This window comes from Diadema setosum, chromosome 1 (assembly GCF_964275005.1).
Source record: "Diadema setosum chromosome 1, eeDiaSeto1, whole genome shotgun sequence".
Classification (NCBI taxonomy): Eukaryota; Metazoa; Echinodermata; class Echinoidea; order Diadematoida; family Diadematidae; genus Diadema; species Diadema setosum.
The window spans coordinates 4,932,500-4,956,683 of record NC_092685.1 but is presented as its reverse complement, the minus strand read 5'-3'; the positions used below and the strand labels follow the sequence as shown (position 1 = coordinate 4,956,683).

General features: G+C 38.0%; 1 protein-coding gene across 1 annotated transcript in view; it reads right to left on the bottom strand.

Annotated features, from left to right (window-relative positions):
- Positions 1-9,190: 9,190 nt before the first annotated feature.
- LOC140246847 (sprouty-related, EVH1 domain-containing protein 2-like) overlaps positions 9,191-24,184 on the bottom strand; it is a 32,478-nt gene continuing 17,484 nt past the window's right edge. Inside the window, 5 exon segments of the mRNA XM_072326178.1 lie at positions 9,191-11,469; positions 11,472-11,810; positions 11,813-12,167; positions 12,169-12,279; positions 12,892-12,950. Of these exon segments, the coding sequence (XP_072182279.1) occupies positions 11,429-11,469; positions 11,472-11,810; positions 11,813-12,167; positions 12,169-12,279; positions 12,892-12,950 (905 nt within the window). The 3' untranslated portion in view covers positions 9,191-11,428.

Below are 24,184 nucleotides of genomic sequence, written 5' to 3'. Positions count from 1 at the left end.
CAGTGTTGCAATAGTAAGTTTTAATTTCATCCTAAACTGATGATGTATCTGGCAGCAGGAAATTAAAAAATACCTCTGGCATAGCTTTCACTATCTCCTAGCCAATGTAGGATACTCAATTCCGTCATTTGAATTCAAAATAGGAGATGTGTGATGTGACATACTAATCGGGTATGTGAATTTAGGCTTTGATGAGTATATTATATTTTAGGTCCTCATGCAGTTCTGCAAGTGACAGTTAGAGTCTATTTCTACTATTTCTACTGTTAATTTTTTTGGTCCTTCCTGTTTTCCATCTTTAATTTCAATTTTTATTTTTTTTATTTATGTCCATGTTCACAAAATGACATCTGTAAAAATTAAATTGTCACAATTTGTGACAAAGAACTTGGAAATATGGCTTTAACTGATCAGATGCAGAAATGTAATTATAAATCATGACAGTGTAAATGTATTCAAACAGGAGTATTCCATTTTGTGTGATTTTTTTTTTTTTTTTTTTTTTTTTTTATGAGTTAGCCATACCAGTATTGAGCTATTGTTTGTAGAATACTGCTCGCTAAGGCATAGTTTTGAGTACCTTCTATTTCTTCATGCAGTCCACTACATATGTGTAAAAATATAGCCCTTTCATTGTATTTAACTATATTTCATTAATCTTGACTAAAGGAATATTTTCCCCATATATTCCTACCCTAGAAAATGACTTTATAGTCACATTTCAGTGACCATAGACATTGACCTCTGACCTTTCACCCTATTATCTGAATCAAGTCTTTTTTCTATTCACTGCTATTTTCAATCAAGTTATATTTCCACTGGAAATTCATAGCAGACGTTATGGCTGGAAACAGATTTCATGCTGAAGTTGATTTAGCTTTGAATTTGACCTTTAGGAATTTTGTCTAAAATCTACCTGACATGTGTACACCTTGCATAGTATAGGCCTACCTGAACCATGTATATGTGAAGAAATAGATACCGGAACTTACAAAAAAAAAATATGAAAAAAGAGGGTTTTCTTAAGTTGTGTTACAGATATCAGGAGTGTACAGACAGACTTAAAATGTGGTTCCTCAGGTAGTTGTTTGGAACAGGGATATGCTACTAGGACAGTGATGGAGATTAGCAGGAAATTATGTATGGAATTTCTTTTTGATAAATCAGTGAAAATTTCTGTAAGACACGCTTTCCTTTTTCTTCTTCATCTTCTTTCTTTCTTTCCTTTTGGGCAATATACCATAGATTAAAAATAGCAAAACATACCTAATTAGAAGATTTGTTAGGAAGATAATTAAGAGGCATTTATTTATTATTTATTTATTTATTTATTTATTTGCCTATCTTTTGTTGTCAACAAAGAATGATGGAATTACAACCCCTTGTAGATAAAGGGCAAGTTTTCACTAGTGCAAATGGGGGAACCCATCAATTCTCTTCAGTGGTAAAGTCTCCCTGATTAACTTCTAAAACTCCTAAAGTTCAGTGAGGGATTCCGATATGAAGAGCCCATCTGTTGCATCACCATTAAATACCAATGAATTTTAATGTGCTGTCCAGTGTTAGGGCATGTTTAACACTTCCTGTGCAGTGCTGTGTGCACAGTTAGTTTGTAGGGGTTCATGCTTTTCACATTAGTGATCCTCAAACATTGGAATCTTATCAAACCATTTTATATTCCGTCCAGGTCTAAAACAATACAGAAATTACTTTGGTAGCTGTAACATTCACTGAACAAATTGTGCTCCTTGTTGTTATGCATGATATCCAGGGTTTGACATTTGCAGTGGCCTAAGGCCGCTAGAGATTTATGTCGAGCCACCAAATTTCCAAAAACGTTGTCTTTTGGTGACCTGATCAGGCAGCTAAAACTCAAAATGAATTTTCACATTTTCCCCTCAATTCAGGACACTGCATTCTTTTTTCAGACACCAAAATTTCAGATTAAAAAAAAATGTTGAGCCTTGGTACAGTATATCATGTGTGTGTGTGTGTGTGGGGGGGGGGGGGAAACAAAACAAAACTGACTTGAATGTCATACATCTCTGAAGAACCATAATCAAGGCAACTGCAGGACTAATTTAGTCAAGTGTAACCTCCTTGGACAACTGCAGCAGAAGACTTAAAACAGGATCAAGTCAAGTCAAGTAGGCCTATCTGTAGCATGAAATTTAAAAACTCGGCAGATCTCAAAATAGATGATACACACACAATGTTGACGTAGGAAGCCAACATTTAGTAATTGGCTCTATTAAAAACTCAAGAGAACACTACATAGAAGACATCTGGGAGCCGTATCCAAAGTCATGAAGACCATGAACACTGAGTGTCATGTTTTTCTCTCTTTTCTAATGTCTAAAATCTTCAATTTCACGGATCATCAAGCCCATGTATCTAAATAACTTTTAACAAAAGTGCATGAAAAATGCTAGTTACTTGATGATTTGTTGTGCATGTAGTATTTTCTTCATAATTATTTGTGTGTGGGGGGGATATATTTTAGAGACAAAAAAAAAATCTTGCAAAAAAGAAAAAAAGAATGTATGAAAAAAATCAAATGAGAAAAACTATGCATAACTATCAATGTCTTATTAGTTACTCCGTCAGACGATGGAGCTACCTGTGTTATAGCTTCTCCATGTCTCACCTTTGTGGCTTGAAGTGATGCCCCCCCCCCCCCCCCCCCCGACTTTTCAGAGCAGTGTTCCCCATAGTGCAAGCAATACCGTTCATTTAAAGGGGTGGTATAATTTTGGTTGAGATGGGAATTCAGGTTATAACTTTTTGTGAGATAATTAAAAACCACTTTATGAAACATTAAAGAGCATAAGTTTTTAACAGCAATTAAAATTTTATTTGATGAAAATCAGTTTTGAAATGGCCAAGGCATCCAAAAACGAAGTGGCCCTAATAAAAGGTAGGACCCATCTTTTAGTAGGACCTCATTGTTTTCTTTGTGGTTTTTTTTTTATATCTCAGCCATTTCAAAACCGACTTTTATTACATAAAATTCTAATTGTAGTTAAAATTGTATGCTCTTTAATATTTTATAAAGTGGTTTCTAATTATCTCACAAAAAGTTAAAGCCTACATTCCCATATCAGCTAGAACTATATCATCCCTTTAATAAACCAGCAGGGGAAAAAAAGTGGGAGGGGGGGGGGGGGTGAGGGCAAACAAAAATGAATGCCCGAGGAAGTGACCTGCTATTCAGGAGCATTTTGCCATCCTGGTATGCAAAAACACTTTTATGGTTGCCATTGTGGGATCAACATAAATAAACATGTCTCTGCGGAGAGGAAATGGTTTTTGGCAAACAGGCCCAAATACTGGAGGCATTCATACCATAACCATAAAGCAACAAACAGATAGAGAGGAAGAGAAGAAAAAAGGAAGTTATTGTTCAGTGAAGTGCACAGTTCTAAATTTGTGACAAAAAGTTTGAAGGGGACAAATATTGGTTCTGGCGTGATGTTACAGTTGAGTGACATGCATATCATTGTATGAAAGAGCATAACTTTATACATTCTTCATGTCTGTTGAAAATTATTGGTGCATCCAGATATAGTTAGAGGAAGGGCTCTTATGTCATTTTTTTTTTTTTTATTAAATTGCTACCAGTAGTCATCTTGTCAGTCTTTGTGTTAAAAAATCACCGCTTGATCTGTTCCATTATGTTGTGTATGCTGTTTGTCTCTTTCTTTCTCACACACACACACACACATACACACATTCTCTCTCCTTCTCTCTCTCTCTGTAAGTTGCCATATTCCATCAGTAATCTCTTCATAATGTCAGGCACACACAACACACACACAAACATACAAACACACCCTCACGCTCACATATCCGCACGTTTGCATGCTTAAGTTTTATGGCTCTTTCAAGATGAACATGTACTCGCTATCACCAAGACTACTGAACAGTCTCTTTCAAATAATTATACATTGAAGAATAAAACTAATGTATGTTGGGCTTTCCTGTCAATGGCAAGGTTTTACCAATGTTTCCTAATCTATGCAGACAATCTCCTCTTCATATTTTTCAATTGTTTCATGAAGATTTGCCCATTATATAAACTGTGTTCACATTGTATTCTGTCACGAGTGTCTGGATATCAGACATGGACGCACACACACACACTGTCACAGCATGCACTGAGGGGATTGTACAGTACTGCCACACTTCCAGGATTCATGTCATCTCCCAACCATTTTCTTGATATCATTTCACTCTTCACAACACACCAATATCCCCTGCCTTCTTGGTTACACCATGAGAAAAACAACACAGGGTGCATGAAGTTTACCAGTTTTGAATAAAAAGAAATAAAAAACACAAATTCACAGTGCTTTGTCCCTTTCCATGCATGGATTTATTAAATAACAGTATCAGTACAAATACGTGTACACAGATTGTGAGTAAGATGACGTCTTTTTGGTGAAAACAGAATCACAACATGTGTTTTCTCAGCAGTATAACGCTAGATTCTTTAGTTAGGCAGACATTGTGAAGAAAAAAAAATCAAGAAGCTGCTATAATTAACATACATCATAGAAGCTGTAGTTGGATGAAGCATATAGTAGCAGCCCTGTTACTCAGTCCTATCTCAGTTCTAGAACTAACAAGTCTGGACACTGCAAGGAATGGTACCATTAAGAAAGCCTATCATTTTGGCAATTAAAAAAAAAATGAAATGCAAACAAATACCAGATAATCTCTGCAGTCTGTTATCAAATGCATGGATTTGTTTGTATGAAATATATGTCATAAAATGTTAAAATAGTAAACAATAAAATAACAGAAACAGATTGAACATATACAAAACATGTATCTTAAAAAACGAATAAACACTATTTCTAGCTCGACTTTTAGGTTTGTCGGTAAACTAAGAATAACTTGTTCAGATAGCTAATGGGCACTCGCCAACATAGTAGGGTGAGCGCAAGTCTGTGTGTCATCAGCATAGCCTATGATTGCAAGTGTGTGTAACAGGAGATGCAAACATACAACAGATGAGTAAGATTTAAGCATCAATATTTCACAGAATTTTTCAATCAGTACCAAATTTATGGAACACTTTGATATAACAATCAAATACATCTCAAGTTCACCTCTGACAATGTGAAAAAATGGAACCATTAAAAAAAAAAAGAATCACGATGCTCAGATTCTCATCCATGATGCAATATTTCTTTACTTCAGCAAGGCTCTTAAAGGAGAATTCACCCACAAGAAAGAGTTTTGAATGCAAGAGGAGTAACATGAGCAATAGCCGAGTCAAGTTTTACATAGACTACAATGAGTAGACACAAATATTTGAAAGTCAGTAACTCATCATGGCCCTGGTTGAGCACCCAGTGAAACCCATCTCAATCCCCTTTTAAACTGCAGTGTTGCTTCTATTGTCATCTTCCAGTTTTTCCCAACATAGATTTTTTTTTTTTTTTTTTTTGCCAGTAACTGTTTATAACGGACACTGTTTTCTAATTTCTGACACAGGAACTCCTAATTTTTTTCTCTTTCCCTTTTTATTTATTTTCTTTTTTATTTGCGGAAGTCCTAGTAAAAAGGGAACAATGAATACTTTGCAAAAGCAGCAACAGTTATTTTGCAAATGTGATTAAAATCTGGTATCCATGGTATGAAATTACTGAAAGATATACTGGCATTCAACTGGTCATTGCTTTCATGCAACTGTCACTTTGTGCGTTCAAAGAACTCTCTCCTTTTTTTGGGGGGGGGGGGGGTGATTCTCCTTTAGGAGTGAACTTTCGAATACAAGAAAAGGAGCAGCCTAGCTACAAAAAGATATATCGCTCTCATACTCCACTCCGTACAAAGCTCTGGTTCACAGTCCTTCACACACATACACTCGACTTGACATACAATATATAGCATGGCTTGCAAATGATCAGCCAAGTAAAGCTGAACAAAAAAGGAAAATAGATTTTCTTTCCCAACGGGCAATGCTAACAGCTAGAAATGACATTTGTTTGCTGTCCCAATAATTTGTTGTTGTTTTTTTTTTGTTGCATACATAAACATTTTTTTTCACAAACTATTCTCATGTCAATTTAAATGTTTGCTCTGTTGATTACACTACAGACCATAAAAAATATCTTCATATATTTCAATAAAAGCATAACATTTTTTGTTGCATCTATATTACTGTTTACTAATCATATGCTAAATGATTACAGTTATACACACTGGATGGTGTTACATAATATATATTTACAGTGCATGTACCTTGGCCACCATGGGCTGCTATATAGATGTCAACGTCTCTTGCTACATACCACATTTGAGCAAGACAGATTGTCAATCCAAACTCACCGTCTCGCTCAGAGCAAGACAAGGAAGTGGACAACAAGTGAGAACAATGTCAACTGTTGAGATTTTCAACCTCAACCAAAAAACAAGTGTTCTGAATGAAACTCGCTGTATAAGATATAGTAAAAAATAAATATCACATATTCATACGGGCCCTGATAACTGTACAGGAACATTTTGTACACGTACCATCAATCTCCCTATAAGACTTGGTATGGCAAATGAGGGATAACCAAATTTATAGTTACTAAAAAAGGCACATCTACGAGTACACAAAACTCTGTGAGAATCTCTGCCACAATATGATACTAACTACCATGTGAAATGATGGTTTCTGACTAGGTATCCTTCTCGGATGACTACAAACTTCATCTGAGTTCCTCTCCATCTAAGTCTACTTGGGCCATTCAGTCAAATCAGCAATTGGTTCTTTTCCAATCATTACCTGGAAGCTTTGTAACAACTCTATATTCAGATTTTCTATTTTCCCACCATACACAACAATGAAGGTATGGTGCAGGAGTTCACATTCAGCATGGAGCATAGTAGTTTTATCATCATATGCAAGAAATAAAACATATCAAAACACAAAGAAATATCTTTAGAAATGAGTAACATTGTGAATGCATACACCTTGTCACTAGTCCATTCCCCTGGTACTACAAAATGTAAATGGAACATTATCTCATAGAAACAATATGAAATACACAAAGTATCTCTTATTTGTTCATACTTTGCATTCAGCTCCATGAAAAGAATAAAATAAGAAAAGAATAAAAACAAAACAGAAAAAAAAAAAAGATTGAAACTAAATTAATACATATGTGATTACATGTGTTAAGTTGCAAGGCTCAGTAATTATAAGCATTGGCATTTTATATATGTACCCCGTACTGATACAAGTCAAAAGCACCATCACCCACTGGGGTTAGCAAGCAGCATTACAAACCATCCTGCCCTTCGTACAGGTTTGCCATCTTGGCCTTTTTTTAATTCAATTACAACTAGACAAAGAGAGAGAGAGAGAGGCTGCATTTTTCACGAGTTGTATGCTAAATACTTTGCACTAGACCTCTGCAACTTGCCCTCCGCATTAACCATGCGTCGTTTCACCTGTTATGTAATCTCCTGCACCAGTATTATATATATGGAGGCTCATGAAGGGAAGTATTCACACCGAGGCACTGTGCATGACTAATTCACTGACCAATGACTGACCAAACAGAAAAGAAAGAAAAAACATGAAATGACCTCTTCTTCAAAGACACAGAAGAAATGTCATCTGCAAATCACATCACTGACTGTTGCCCTTTTGAGATTTTCACATCCCAAGTGAAGATGCTATTTGAATAAGTGAGCTGCTTGTGAGTTTGGCATTTGACGAACCTTCATTCATCATACCTGTACTACACGACTGTGTATGCCAAAATGTTGAGTTTGTCCCTCTGTATTTCAAGCGTGATATCCCCCCCCCCCCCCAAATAATTGACCAAATTCTTCTCCAAGTAGTATCTGTGTCCTTGCTATTTACTGTGCTGAAGTGAAGCGATTTCAATGTTTTCTCTCATGGATGCCTCTAAACCTCAGCTGCATCTCATCAACAAGTGAGTTTATCGGCTCAGAGTTATACTTCACAATAAATGCATAAGAATGCAATGATGTAAGCGGGCAACGAAAAGCATAATGATAGCGAAAACAAAACAAAGCAAAAAATGATCCAGCATGATAATTTTCTTCATGCTGTCTCTTAATGTATTACAGAGTTATTTCTCACCCCCTTTGCAACATGCATTGGTGAGGACAGTATTTAAAGACTTACTGTAAGAAACCTATCATGAGGTACTGGATATAAACATGCATGCACAGAAACCTGGTTGAAATACGACTCCTTTCCTCCGGACATTGACTAGAGGATCTACAGAACCATGTGATACAAATACAATGTCATCAGCTTACAACCGCTTCGCTAAACCTGATTTGCGTCACACAATAGCAGAAGGGGTCAACTCCATAGAAACTGTATTCTGGCAATAACGTCCTTCTGGTTTTTAACTGGTAGCTCACAGCACCAGCTGTTTGTTATTATGAGTGATGTACCAGAGTTGTCTTAATTTTACAAATCTAATCCATGTAACAGATGATGATCTTTGCAACCAAACTGGGCACACATAACTTTACAAGTGACACTACGTGTTAACTACAGTTTGCATTTAAAAGGTGTATAAGGTACAATCTTGCAGAGTCAAGTCAGTTTAAATGTTTGGTAGGGCACGTTTACATGTAAGCCCAATTCACTCATGAAACCTCTCCATCCTGTTTATGGATGGCCAACATAACCCCTTACAGGAACCTTGAGAAAGTGCTCCACTCCAAGACCTTGTAACACATCTCTACGATCTACATTACCAAGTCCACTCTCCCTTTAGTTATGAATAAATCAATGCTTTCTTTTCATGTTAAATCACATCGACCAGTTCAGCTGGCAAAGTCTCAAGTCTGCATACAACCATATCCTAAAATGCCATTTGTGCATCATCAACAAAGGGGCAATTGAGTCCAACAGTATCTGCTTTCTTGTTTTTAGTATAAGTTTGTTCCTTTACATGGACTGTTAGTACGATGCAACCTTGTTACCTGCTCCCCAAGCACTGTGTAAGCATGCCATGCCTAGTGCATGGAGTCCAAACCAAAAGAAAATGTCACTGTCACATTCAAATTCAGATATGTCAAGCTACCAGTTGCAAATGATTATTTAAGAAAGGGGTGGGGGGGGGGGGGGAATCATCAATTCACAGAAAGCGACTGGATTGTAATGGAAATATATTGTAAGAGAGCAGGATGTGAGGGTAACGGGAAGGAAAATGTCCTCTACATATTCTACTCTAAATCACACAGGGACTCCAGACATGATTTAATCCTTATTTCATCGAGAAGTCGGCCACAATTGCAAAAACACCATGGGGGGTCTCAAACAAAGAAAATTGGCTCTGTCATTGTTGCTCGTGAATGATGACATCATATGAGATAATGCTGCCATAACTTCCAATTTATGGTCAAAAGTGTCAATTTTTTTTTACTTTCTTACAGTGTTTGAACAATACCATATGCAGTCAAAAGCAAGTCACAGAAAATTCAATTTACCAGCTATGCCGCCACTGACAATCTCAGCTTTACACAGGACACATACTGTTGTGGGGCTGAGTGCTATTTTTTGATAGAACCTCAAGGTATAGGAAAGGTTTTCCAATAACAATAAGGCTTTCATTCTTCATTTTCTTTTGCAATGACTTGGCAGAGTTCTTGCCAATATTTTCGGTCACAGTGTTGTATTGTTGCTACAGAAAACGGATCTATACAAAATCTGCATTGGTCAAAATTCATCGCTCTTTAGCATGTAACCTCCTGACTCAGATACTGGCAGTACCATTGCAAACTTGGGGTCATCCATTGAGATAACTTCAATCACTTCACAGATGACAAACACTCTGCTCCTTCTAAGATGGTGATACCAGAATTTGCATGCAGAACTACTAAAGGAAACTAAGAATTCCTTGCAATAGCTCAAAACATGCAAGTATCCTTTTCTTCTGAGGCACATTATTTGTTCAATTACATCAGAGTTAACATTCCTCTTTTTTTTTTTTTCATGAAGCCGGGGGTATCATGTAAACTGTTATGGAATGTGAGACAAAGGAAATAAAAAGAAAAATTGACACTCCTGAAGGAAGTTACATGCTAGTAATGTTAACCATTCTTTGATGATCAATGATGATGAGTACAAATATTATCACTATCCCCCTCCCCCACCCCCCTAAAAAGTTCATTCAGCCTTGTTGGAAACTTATGTTTGAGGCTCCCTTTCAGCTATATGCACCCATAAATCTCTGACTCATAGAGCACTGAGCTTACAAAAAAGGGCGCCAAACTTGAAGTCTATTGTCGAGTATATGTTGTTAGCTAACACGTTCTGACCAGTAAACTACCATACATTTGCCTTGGTGGATGTCATAATCAATAGCAGCATCTACTGCAATGTCTACTTTCATAGGTTTTGAAAGTGATTTTCTAGGAGAGTACAGGGAAAAGAAGAGATTGCATTAAACTAACAAGAGAATGTAACCATTATTCAAATGGTTAACATGAAGTACTGTTATAGCAGTGAGGAATGCCAATCACACAATATCCATTGGCAAGGCTGACACCACTGTGATTTTTTTCTTCTTTTCTTTTCTTACGAACTTCTCTCAATTCAATGCGATTTGCATAAACATTTTAAATGAACGGAGCATAGTGAGATCATCATTATAGTACAGTCTGTCACAGGAAAAAAACAAAACAAAACACATACTCTCATGTCCCTGCAGTCATGCTAACACACAAACATGCACACACACACACCGGCACAAACACCCCCACAAACACACCACACACGTTATCATATAACAGGCTTTCTTTCCCTTCTGCAGACCCTCTTCCTGCATGTGCACATACCAGGATTGTTCCCCTTCCAGGAGTGACCCTCACGGGCCAACACCACGCAAAGAGATCATCTCGGTATGATCATTTCTTCATGATACCTGAAAACAATTTTCTGTCTGGGTATTACTTGCCCTCAACCAGCCGTAAGTCAGCTGTGAAAGACACTCGTATCTATGGCCTACGAGGAAGGTTAAAAGCATACACTGAAAGATACCCTTCTTCCACTTAGACTCACCAACATTCAAAAAAAAAAAAATCACAAGTTACATAATAATTTGGATAAAAATATAAAAATATGGATATTTTCATGTTTACAATTAAAAGTATATCATTTAGATGAAATATATATAATGTCAATGGTTACATTGATATCCGTAGCTTTACAGATTGTCTTTCACAGCTGATGATGTGTTCCACAAAGTACAAACACAGCATCTCCCTGCTTGGTTGGCATGCACATTCCAACATATCTTGGCATGTGCACGCATTCCTGGTCCTCAATGCAGATCCAGATGACAGATTAAAACATATGGCAGCATTATGGCAAAACAAGTTTTCATCCTCTCCACACGTTCTCGCTCTCTCTCGCTCTCTCTCTCTGGCGTTCCATAAGTCACTTCGCTTTGTGCCTACCGCCACAGCAGCCGCACTTGTGCCGAGCCAGTGGCAGCACTTGAGAGGAGGGTAGCACCACAGGCAGGGCACCAAGAAGGAGAGCGCCCCAAGCCCCAACCATCGCTGGCAGAAGATGCCGTCGCTGGTGTCACAAGAACATGGGGAAGGGAAGTCCCCATCAGAGTTTGACATACAGTGATATAACATACACTGCGCCACACAGAGACATGTGCAGCGGTTAATACAGTGCGAGACATCGTCGGGCGCCTCGGGACAGTCCCCTCTCCGGTTTGACTCCACATCAAAGTATTGACTACAGTGCAGACATTGCGCCTGCTCCCGGTATTTGTTCATTTTCTGCGCCAGCTTCTTGGGGGGCGAGGGGGTGGCTGCTGGGTCACCACCTTGGCTAAGGCGTGTGGCTTCTTCAAGTCGTCCCCATCGCGGCTGGGTGGTATGGTAGGATAGCTGTAATCGTGAATACTTTGTGGCTTTTTTACAATCTTTACATAGGAGTCCTTGAATTGGTCCTGCGATAAGTCCTTCTTGATCGGATGCCACTCCGTGGCCGTTTTCACCCATGAACCTTCATGCGGGTATTTCACGCTGTGCATGGGTCTTCGATCGTCCCTTTTCCGCGAGACATAATGGACCATGTGCAAATGGCCCTGATTGTTATGGGGATATGTATAGGTGTTTCCCGGTATACAATAGTCTCTATTCGCTGGTTGAGTTAGAAATGTCTTTGAGAAGTTTGCCTCCTCCATCTTTGGGTCCAACACAAGTGCTCGGTGTGTTCTGGTAGTCATGGTGAACACAATCCCCTGACAAGAGAGGGTCCACACACCGCTGAGGAAACAAGATAAGAAAAAAAATGATAAAGTTTTTAACTCAGTACGTCAAAATATGCAATCTTGAAACATCAGTGGAAAGGCAAGGCTATTACTCAAGTATGTTTAAGTATTCAATCTCGTAGGCTCATTATGAAGTACTTTCACATTCAAAGAATTGGTAGTTTACATACCACCGGTAATAAATGTAGCCTTGTGATGAGAGCTCTACATAAATGGATGGTTATCACTCCAACACTCACAGTATATCACTCGAATATACATTTACATAGTGGAAATGACATAACAGCTTTATCATTGATGGGAAAACTATTCATTTGCTCAAAATATACTCTTTAAACACAATATCTGTGATGCATGTATGCAACTGTTTTAACTCATGCATATTCTTGGTGAATATCTTCTTATTGCTTATATTTTTTTTTCTGCATCATTTCACTCAACGTGAATTAGAGTTAAATGTGCAGATTGGGTCAACCTGGACCCGCTCCTGTCTGCTGAATGAAAGTGCACCATACTCTTTCTCGCCACAACTTGGAGAGTGACTCATTTTGAGCGCAACATACGTGCCGAAATGTCTACGTGTGGTGTGCAATCTTGAGATACTTACAAAACCGTCTTCATCGAGCTCGCTGTCATCAGGCCCATACGATGATTCACTGGAAGAACCTGGAGTAGATGGTAGAGAGAGAGAGAGAAATGTGCAGAGATGTTTACTGAGGCTGACCCTAGAGGAAAGGCTTGTCAGTGGCCAGGTGATGTGCCACAAGGCAGACTTGATGAGGTGCGACAGCGCACAAACATGAATTGCAACCTTTCCTCCTCATTACAGTCAGCAATATCTCGACATTGAACCCCCAAGTCGGAAGGAAAGGAAGCATTGCATTACGAACACCGTGTACGTCACCGTCTTCTGGCATGGATTTACACTTCAAATGTATAACGACTATCCTCATAGTACAATATACAATGGCGTATGATAACAAAGTGCATTTATTCCTTTTCACAGGCCATGGGGGGGGGGTGTGGTTAGAAGAGTTCTCTTTGTGCAGTTCAATCATCTTTCTTCTTTCTTTTTTCTATTCTATTCTAACTGAAAGGCTGACATCCTTCTCCAAATTTCAGAACAGAATACAAGTACTAATTTTCAAAGTGGGATAAATTCAGAACAATGATGAATATGAACCAAGTGACTACGATGACACTTTACTTGCCATAATTATTCACTGAACAAGAAAAAAAAAATCTGAAAACAAACTTTAAACAAAGTGCCTCCATCATGTACATACTGTACAGGCCATTCACAATCACAAGGGTGTTTCACCTAAAAGGACCTGATGCAATGTAAATGCATGTTGACTCGTCATGTTTCCATGTTCCTAATAAGATTAACTAAAGGCACTGCCAGTTGTGCTGAGTTTAGGGGAAGGTGCATTCCAATGTCTTTTGATAGTCATATGGGTACTTAAGCAGTGATTGACAGAGAATGTCATCAACAGAATCTTGGTTTGAAAGATTTTTGGTTTTTGTTTGTTTCCTTGTTTCTTTTGGGGGCATAACTAAGTTATCTAAAACAAAAACAGAAAAAATTACTATATACACATGACACATATTTAGATATTCTTTTGGCTACATAATCGATGATCAGGATATAATGGATTAACAAAGTCAAAATGCATTTCCATTGCATAAACCCTTCAAGATAAATGTGAACACTAATCTGATTCTCACTAAGATGCAAGAAAAAAAAAAAGATAGTATTATACTAGTATGCACAATCCTGGATGAAATGACACAGGTAATTTCCCTCCCATTCACAGACATTGGGACCATCTCAAAACATTTAACAGACCATAAATGATAGTAATTCAAATCAGTGCACAAGACTATAAACAGTATTACTACTGTGTGCATTTGTTTGAATGTGCTTGTGTGCACATGTGAATCAGGAAAACAGGGCACTTCATAGTGTCTCAAAAGTGCAGTCACTACAAAAAGTGGATGAAACATAGTAAAATATTTGATGTGTGTGTATTACGGCAAAGGAGGTATTAATCAATGAGAGGCTGATCATTCTAAACCTATCAAATGTTTTGTTTTCTATCATGCATACAGTTAATCGATGCCACATACCACAACCACACACTCAGCCAATGACAAGTTCGAACGGTTGCCTCGCCCATGCCTCGCCCAAAGCTACATATTGACTGATTATTGTTTGCAACTGGCATTCAGAGTGAATTATTAAGTATGAATTACACATTTGAATAATTTACACATCAACATGAAAAGGATAACCATGATATAATTAATGTGTAGGGTGTGTACACAGGGGAGACAAATACTGTAAAAATAAATAAATAAATAAATAAATCGTATTTGCTAAACTTCACTCTTGAAAGCACAGAGAGGCCAGAAAATAATCAAGCTGCTTGACTCAGTTACTATGTAATTACAGACTAACATGACATATCTATAGTGCTCAGTTTTCTTTGAGTCAAACCTGAACTGCATGTGCAATGATACTGGCATTTACCTGGTAAATAGATTACAAGAAGGAAGGAGGGGGGGGGGGGGGGATATTGCTTTCAGTGTAGGTGATGCACAGTGAGGAATGTTGACACCATTCTCATATGAGTACTAGTAGTCTAATAAAGACTCCGAGATCACGTTGAAGAGCAGGATGATTTATAGCACCCACTGGAAGGAGATAAAACATCACTTTTGTTGGCCCCTTCTATTCATAACTTCCTGCATTGATTCCCCCTCCCCCCCCCCCCAAAAAAAAAAAATAAATAAATAAATAAATAAATAAATAAATGAATATACAAATACAAGCTTGTGTATATGTGTGTGTGTGTGTGACTGTTCTCTGCAGAATACTATCAAATGCATGGATAAGAATAGTACATTTTACCTTACTTGACCTTGAACCCACACATGCACGTGCAAGCATTTGCAATCTGTAAAGCCTAATTCAATGAAGTAAATTTTAGAACTTGTGTCACTTCTGAAAGCCACAAAACGTGATTAACAGTACATTAATATATGCTTACCTCACAATTCTTGAATGTATTGGTAAATACCACCCCCCCCCCCATATCCTCTCTCATCCATACACATGTGACACACATAAACACACACATGTATTTTTTATACTTTAAATTACACTGTCTGATATGTGAACTGTTATATGTCACAATGTCTTTGTTTCTGTAAGTACATGAGTTTAAGTTCAATATTCCAAATAAACTTGTATTTAAGGGGCTATGAATAAGGAGTACCTTTTCAAAATCTTTTTTTTTTCTCCATACAAAGCACAACGTATGTACAGTGTATACATCTGTATGTTATGCAAACAAGGCACAGAGACATTTCCATAACCTTCATAATATATTATATACCCCCAAACTCGCATTAAATCAGTGTTATTTTGCCAAGTGTATCGGCCCAAAAACATGAAGGTATATGTAGAGTATAAGAAACTGAAATTACAGACAATAACTCATCCTGTGTACAGTATTTTTTGTTTAGATCAGTCGAAAAGGGAAATATCAAATTGAACAAAAAGAAAAAAAAGTCAACACATAAACACAAGGAAGAACCTTCAATGCTTTTTAGCATAGTGACCATTAACAGTACATTGCACTTCAGGGCATTAAAAAAAAATGACAGCTGCAGTTCATACCTATCATACTCTAGAGAGCAGCTACAAACATCACACTGAACAAGAACACTAGCTTTTCTTCTTCAAGACTGTATAACTGATGCAAGGTACAATGTGCACCCACATTAAATCAAATACAAGATTCTGTCTCACTGCATGACTAATGCTGTGACGGGAGATATATGAAAGCTTCCGTGGAATAAAGTATTTTGATTCCAGTAGCCATTTTGTTAGCTTTGGCTAATATCCAGTGATCTACCAGCGCTCCGGGGGAAAAACTTCCGAACCACTGCAGCCACTACAATTAACTTATGGGGAGATTAACAGAATTAGTACAGCCAGGCTTGGCCCAAAATCCTGCCATCCAGTCACTACAGGAGCCCGCAGCTCGTGAATTACTCGTCACTTCACATGCAGTTTGCTCGCCACATTACTGCCGTAATTTTACGAGCAGTGAGTCTAATGAGACTTCGCATGGCATGCAAAATCCCCCTCTCCCTCCGTGTGCCCGTCATTTCTGGATTATGAATTCTCACAGAGCACACAGTGCAGTCACAGCTTAATGCAAGTGGTCTGTATATCCACCCTCATTGTTGGAACATTATGCATGTAAAAGTGACTCTGATTCCGATTCACACAAGAGAATTTCACTTCACTCCATAGGCCACTGAACTGAAAATGGCTGAAGAATCTGCCAGAGCTTTATATCTCATATGTTGAGAGAGAAAAAGAAGAAGAAGAAAAAAAAAACCACAACAACTTCAACATACTGTATCTTTCATTTGTTATGTACATTGTATGTAGGTAGGCTATGCTGTAATATGGATGTTGAGCTTTATGTGGTTCTAGCTGATGAATGGGAGTGGTCATGAATGGCTGGCTCTCTGCAAGCCTCAATAACAACACAAAATTTCCACAGATCCCTTGATTCCCAAATATCATGCATTTGGTAGCACACAAAATTCAAAGCTCTGGTCTGAATACTGTACGACTGCACAAAGGAAACGGGGCCATTCATGACGCAGAGGATTTCACTGTGCATTATCACGCAGAAAGGTTACAGTTCTTCTCAACCGGGAGACAAAACATTTTTTTCCCGGGGGGGGGGGGGGGGGGGGGGTGGTGGTAGAGTGGGATTGGTTTAAATGCAAAAAAATGAAAAAAAGAAATAAAGGCAAAAAGCAAGGAAGGGTCCCTGCAAATGACTGCATTACATCAAGCACATTTATATAATGGAGTGACAGAAAACATGTTAATATCATGCCCTTTTACATCTGCAACCTACAAATGTAACCCCCCCCCCCCCCCCCCCACTAACCATATAAATTTGAACACTTTTCTGCACATATTCCAAGCAAACTTGTATTTTAGACCAAGATGTCAGTCTAATATAAAAGCTTTGTTGGTCTGGGGTTTTTTTTTCTTTTTTTTGGTTTTTTTTTTTTGTCTGGCCACACGGCAGGACACAGCTCAAAATAATGCAAGCAACATTTTATCGAGAGAATTTGTGTGTCCAGATATGTGATTCTGGTGTCAACAGCAACCAAAGAATATACAGTGTAGATTAAAAAGAACTACTCCCTCAAACTACCACACTACAGTACTTCCAAGCTAATCCTGAAAAAGCACAATAACAATACCGCTTAACATACGTAGATAAACCAAGGGAAAAAAAAGTAAAAGCCTGGTGTGTACTTTATCAATTGACAGGAAATAAGATGCTATTCAAAAGTAGCAATCCCAGTCACAACTGCTGAGGCATTTGCATCCTAGAATTCTTGTACCTGTCAAAGTGACACTATCAGGCAGTGAAACTTTTTTTTTAATAGTGAGCCAGAAACTATGTCAAACTAGGTTACAAAGATAGGAATTAAGGATACAAATGAATGTAAGTGTCCAAGACTGAATTGCATAAAAAAGTGAACTGAACCAAATCAAATTGTATCTTGTGGATATAAAGTGTTAGTTGTCTCAGACATCCTACAGTCTTTGAATGAGACTAATCAGTCAGTATGCATGTACAAACTACATTGTTGTAGGCCTGTACTTTAGCACAGTCTGTACACGTACAAGGAGTGAACACAGGTCTGCAGTGTAACGCGGGTGTACTCTGCATGTGCCCCTTGCACTCTTGTTGCCGGCTGGCTGAGCGGGCAGGCACGTTTTGTCAGCCTCAGTGCATCACCATTACCCAATAACCGATGATCACATTTCCGCTGCAAACTCCTGCGTGATGAAGCAGTGGTGTGACTAAGCTTTGTTACTGTGGTGAGACATGTGGTTGTGTGCGTTACGATACATGGTGCCCATTTTTCCACTGGTGCAACAAGACAATTCTGACTAACTAAACTCTACCACTCCATGCAGACCCCTGTACAAATTTAAAGGGGATTCAGAACACGCACACTAGGCATACAGGCTATATACTGTACGAGCTGAAATTTTCACGGTGGTTTTATTTTCGCGAATTTCGCGAATCGCCTTTGAACCGCGAAAATAACAACACGCGAAAATAACAACGTGCGAAAATAAAAAAACGCGTGAGACCCTCGCAACCGCGAAATTAACAACACACGAAAATTTCCTCCAAGTAGCAATTCGCGAAAATATCTGTACGCGGAAATTTCAACTCATACAGTAACATGCCAAATGTGCCTTTTCAAATACATACTGTAGTGTGCTCCTAAAATCAATTTACTCAATAATGGTCATCTCACAATAGCATAACACAGTCTTGCTTTAACATTAAGTTAGAATAATTCAGTTAACCAGAACTTTGAAAGCACAATTTTTGAAAGAAATTCTCACTTTATATGTCGGCATATATTACCCTTAAGAACAAAAATTATGACAAAAAAAAAAAAAAAATTGAAGGTGGAAAACTGCTCATTCTGGAAATGCAACTGAGGAGTGCAGTGTAAGTAACTAAACACTGCACAAATTGACTGAAAGAGAGGAATATTTTCCAGTGGGACTTACTGTTATGGTTTATTTTTTTAGTAAACCATATTTAAGTGAATTGTTCTGTTGAATTCGCTTTCTAGTCTGCTAGACATGGTATTCACTGGTTTTAACCTTCCATAAGCATGTAAATTCCAACTATACATTATCTTCATACTGAGCTCTGATAATGGCCAATCCTTTAAATTTTACATTGCAAATACCCATAAAACATGACACAAATTCAATGCCACTATATGCTACGTACACCCTGTATGTAGGAGTATACATGATACATGTAGGTCCTATATACTGCATCTCGCAACATATTCTAATGCATGAGTATCAGGCTAACTGAGTGCTTTCTACCAGTAGCTCTTGTAGAATAGCCATTGCTCTATTCTTATGTTTGCTTTGTCTTGAGGTTATCTCTTTCATATCTCAGACGAATTTATGTTGGTATAGTTCAAATAGATCTCCCGCCAAGAAAACATCTTTAACATTTCACTTGTCCAACAAAGAATTCAGTCACCTAGGGCAAAAGCATGTGGCTTTGTAGCAGTCCGAGAAATAGAAGGGGCAAAAAAGAAGCAGAAAGAAGACAGAACGAAAGAAAGAGAAAGAGAGAGAGAGAGAGAAGAAAGCGAAAGAAAGGAGGAAACTGCAAGTCAACTTCCCATGCCAACAAAGCAACTCTGGCCCCATTGGCAAACTTTGGAGCGAAAATCAGAGATGTGGAAGCCGTCGACGACCTCTCTCCTGACCTGTAACCTCACTTGGCCACATGCATCCTGTTTCAGAGTTTTATTGGACTTGTTTTCTCATCGGATTGGGGAAAATGCAGACAGAAGTCGCTGAGAGGGAATGCAGGCAGCCACAGTTCTGACATCCGCGGTATGCACCTGAGCAAAAACACACAGGGGGCTGGCAGTTTATTTGCCCTAACTGGAAGGAGATTTCCATTCACTGGTATGCGTTCTCGCTAATGTGGCAAATGCACACTGGAATACTCTCAAATGTCCGTATCACATCCCTGACGATAGCCAGCATGGACTGCAATGCATTTGGTTTCTCAAAAAAGCAGACACCAAAACAAAGAAATGTATCAGCAGGACTACACTGAAACATGCCTCACATACCATTAATGTTGCTCAGTAAAGCACATGTGCACAGGCATTTATCCAACACCACCTACAGAAAATTTCACTGAAATCCAGAAAGTAAGCATCGATATACATGTAACTCTGTGCTTTTTTTTTCCAAAATAAGTGAACTTAAGAAAGACATTCAATGTCACAATGAAATCATAATTCATGTGATTAAAAATCTATGACTCCTGCCCATAATTTTTGCGAGACTACATTAGTACTGAGTACCTTTATATGCTGTCTTAGTTTATTCAGACTGGCGATTATGCCATGATGCCATTCCAGTTGTTCTAATGCTTCCTCTCTTTTCAAAGCAGGCCTATAAAATGAAACAGCCCTGACTAAAGCTGGACGGCTCAGTAAACATAGCCTTGTAGACAATGTGCACATCTTTCCTACACTGTAGCTCTCTCTCTCTCTCAGTATTCCTATTCAAGAGTCAACACTTTTGTGCCAAAAGTACCCATGGCCACAGTATGATAGTCAGAGCATTACAATGATATGAGACACTCCTAGGCAGTACAACCAAGGAGGTGCTGCTAGCACAGTACCTCATTGGGACAACCCAGAGTTTCACCCTCCTATGCCAGCATGCCACCTTGACCTGTATGACTGAGGTAACACTGAACAGTGACAGTACTGGCCACATCAGCAGCTGAAGAAAAGCTTGTACAAACCTCTAACTTCTGCAAAATAATGATACGTATGTTATCCACGCGCTATTATTCATCCCCCCCCCAAAAAAAAAAAACAACAACAACAACAACAACAAACAAACAAAAACAAAAACAAAGTTCTTCAGCAAATAAGAGGGCTCGTCTATCTCCTGGGTAAATATTTTTTGGTGGCTTTGTTTTGGTTTTCGGTATGTAGGACAGACTGTCAATTGTTGTAAAAGTCAACAATTGATGCAGAGGTCAAAGGGTTTGATGGCAGAGACAAGTGTGCAGCAAATACAGTACTTACAGTTACCTTTTTTCAACATCATTATTTTTAATGCAAAATGTATCATCTTTTGGGTGAGAATGTACCATGATACAAATACTATTGTCATATATTTGGACTACCCAAGAATTATTTAAACATTGAATCATGCATGAGCATTGAGAACTGATGACACTTGAAACTGATACAAAAAAACATAGTTCTCTTTTTTAATGTTCAATACATAATGGACAATTTGTATGTATACACACACAAAAAAAAAAAAAGATTATGAACTTAAATAAAACAGAACAAAAGCAAATAGCTGCCATCACTGAAAAAAAAAAATATATGACTAGTACACATGTATGTACATGTACTGACCGGCGGGTATTTGGGTATTGCAGTACATGTAATTCCATTGAACTATTTGGGTCTCGCTAAGGGATGACCCACAATTATATGTTGTACAGCAACATGTACAAGTTTTAGCCCAATAAGTCTGCAAAGTTCAATAATTCTAAAACTGAGCCACCAATGAAACACTGTTCCACTCAAAGATAGTGTCATAAATTTGAAACTCAGCATTTATAGACATCAATAGATGGAAAAAAGTCACATAAATAAACAAATAAATAAAAAGATGAGGTCAATGAGGCCATCAGAACACAGGCATGCATTCTCACGTGCACAGCAATATACAACATTAAATCATAATGACATTGATCCCTGGAGACTGTATGAACAAGTTTAATGTCACACTTGTTGACCTGGAGTAAACTTATCCAAAAAAAAAAAAGAAGAAATTCCATTCTTTTGTCTCCCTCTTGATACAGTTGTGTTCATGATCACAGCAGTGTTGTACCCCCACAATTTTCCATTGTGTATCATAAAAATTGAAATTGTCTCAAGTCCACTGAGCAGTTCATGTTACCTGCACCAAAATGCCAGGAGTATCACTGTCTGTAGGATTCACCAAAAATCTGCTACACCAATGATAGTAATCATTTCCACAATTATTAACTCCTTATGAACTAAACAAATCAAACAAACTGTGAGGCTGCGACACAGTTTAATTGTATAAATATTGTATACACTGTGAGATGTCATGATAGAGATTGTCATATTGCCATTTCCCCACTTATCCAAGAATAGATATTATATGCACCTTAACAAAAAGATTAAGAAAGATATTCCCTTACATGTAAATACACTGTATACATTTAATATTTCTTTCAGATTTAATAACTTTATACTAACTAAAAATTCATATCTGGTTGAGTGAATCTAAAGTGAGAACATAAATGGTTCCAAACTTATATATTCATCGCGTATTTCGTACATAGCAAAAAAGCACTCTGATGAATCGTACATTGCTTCTTAAGCACATATTTCTGAAATTTTGTTCATAATCCTGCAAATGCAAATTGTCAGTTACCGTAACTTGTTGATAGTGTGTGCAACCCAAAGAAAATGATTTACCGGTATGTGAAAGACAGTCGGATGTTTCAAGGAGCTTTGAAGAAGAAAATAAAGGGCATTGAACGCTGTATGTGTCTCGCGATACTTACAGAGTGCTATTCAGTTTTCTTATTTGAGGGTTTCTATGCCTCAGCATGTGTGTATCCGCAGCTTGCATTCTGTATACACTGCATTGGAGGCTGGGAGTACAATTGTATGCACACTGTGTATGTGTACAGTGTATGTGTGTGTGTGAGTGTGTGTGTGTGTGTGTGTGTGTGTGTGTGTGTGTATGCTAATGGCATACAATATGAAGGCCTGCTGATATGCCCCTCTGTGATTGCTGCATCTCCAGCAAAAGTATTCGGCATGCACACGTGTAATATGAATGGAACTTATGAAGTAGGGGAAGTGCAGTGCTGAGCTGCGGGAGTAGAGAATAACAATGCTGCCTATACTTCGCACTCTGTTTTTCCTATTCTGTCATGGAATGACCTTCTGTACTTCCTATCAGTTCTGCACTCTTTCACTCTGCATCTACATTGCTAATCACAGGTACAGTATATGATATCTGTGTACAAGCGAGCACATATTTATTTCAGCACAAAAATAAGATGGGCTACAACATTTTCATACAAGATTGATTTCAGAGACATTGTGTTTTCAAACGCAATAAATCAAACACATCATAGTTTTATGATGTTCTGTGCAGAGTATCACATATACATGCATGTACAAATCATGCTTTTTAAAGTAAACAGAAACTACAGAGTTTGTATGATTGCAAACAGAAGAGATTGACAGGTGGATATGACTTACTATAGGTCCTACTTGTTTAGTGACATTTACAAACAAGTGAGAGAGTACAGTATCACTCCTCAAAAATTTCAGCATAAATTGCTATGTACTGGATCTTCCGGTTATTCAAAGTAATCTATATTTGAACACCCATGTTACACCTTGAATTATGATCATCCATTTCTGAACTGCCAAATGGGTATCAGTATTCTATATTCTATGTAGGCCCTATCAAGTGAGGAGTACATTTACTGCATCCCAGCTTTTGATAACACAAATGATACAGGTTTCAATGAAGCCGCTAAAGGCCCTGCATCTGTATACCACTGTGACAGATAAAAGGCAAGTTTCAGTTGTGAAGAGCACCCCCTCCCCACACCAACTACAAAAAAAAAACAAAAAAACACAGATATAAGTTGTAACAATATGCTCCACTTCAAGAACAGCCTCTGAACTATGAAGCAATGTAAACTGTCATGCAAGATACACAGGAATGCATATTAGGTGTGTTGATGTGCTGTTACTAGTCTTTATTTTATTTTACAACATTTAAATTAATGATAAACTCTCTGAATCGTACAGTGCACAAAAAGTTTTGCCATTCAGTGTTCAGTTGTATGAAACACTCCTGCATGACATTTAGATTTCTCCAGAAACTGCTGACCTGGTGTTCCTATTTTGGCTCTGTGCTGTGGGAAGATATTATTAGCAGATGCCAGTTTGCATCAAAAGACTTTAGCCAGCTTGTATCTAACGAGATCTAATCATCTACACAAGACCTTTAAACAGTTAACAGGCTTCAGCTACCAAACAAAAAGAGCAGACAGACAACTCTTAAAAGCTAAACCCTCACAATAAAACCTTTCATGGCTGCTCATAAAGCTTCCTCCAGTGGGGAGAGAGCATTGTTTGGGGGGATCCACGACAAAAGCTATAGCTTCCATTTTTTCCCACTGCTCCATAGA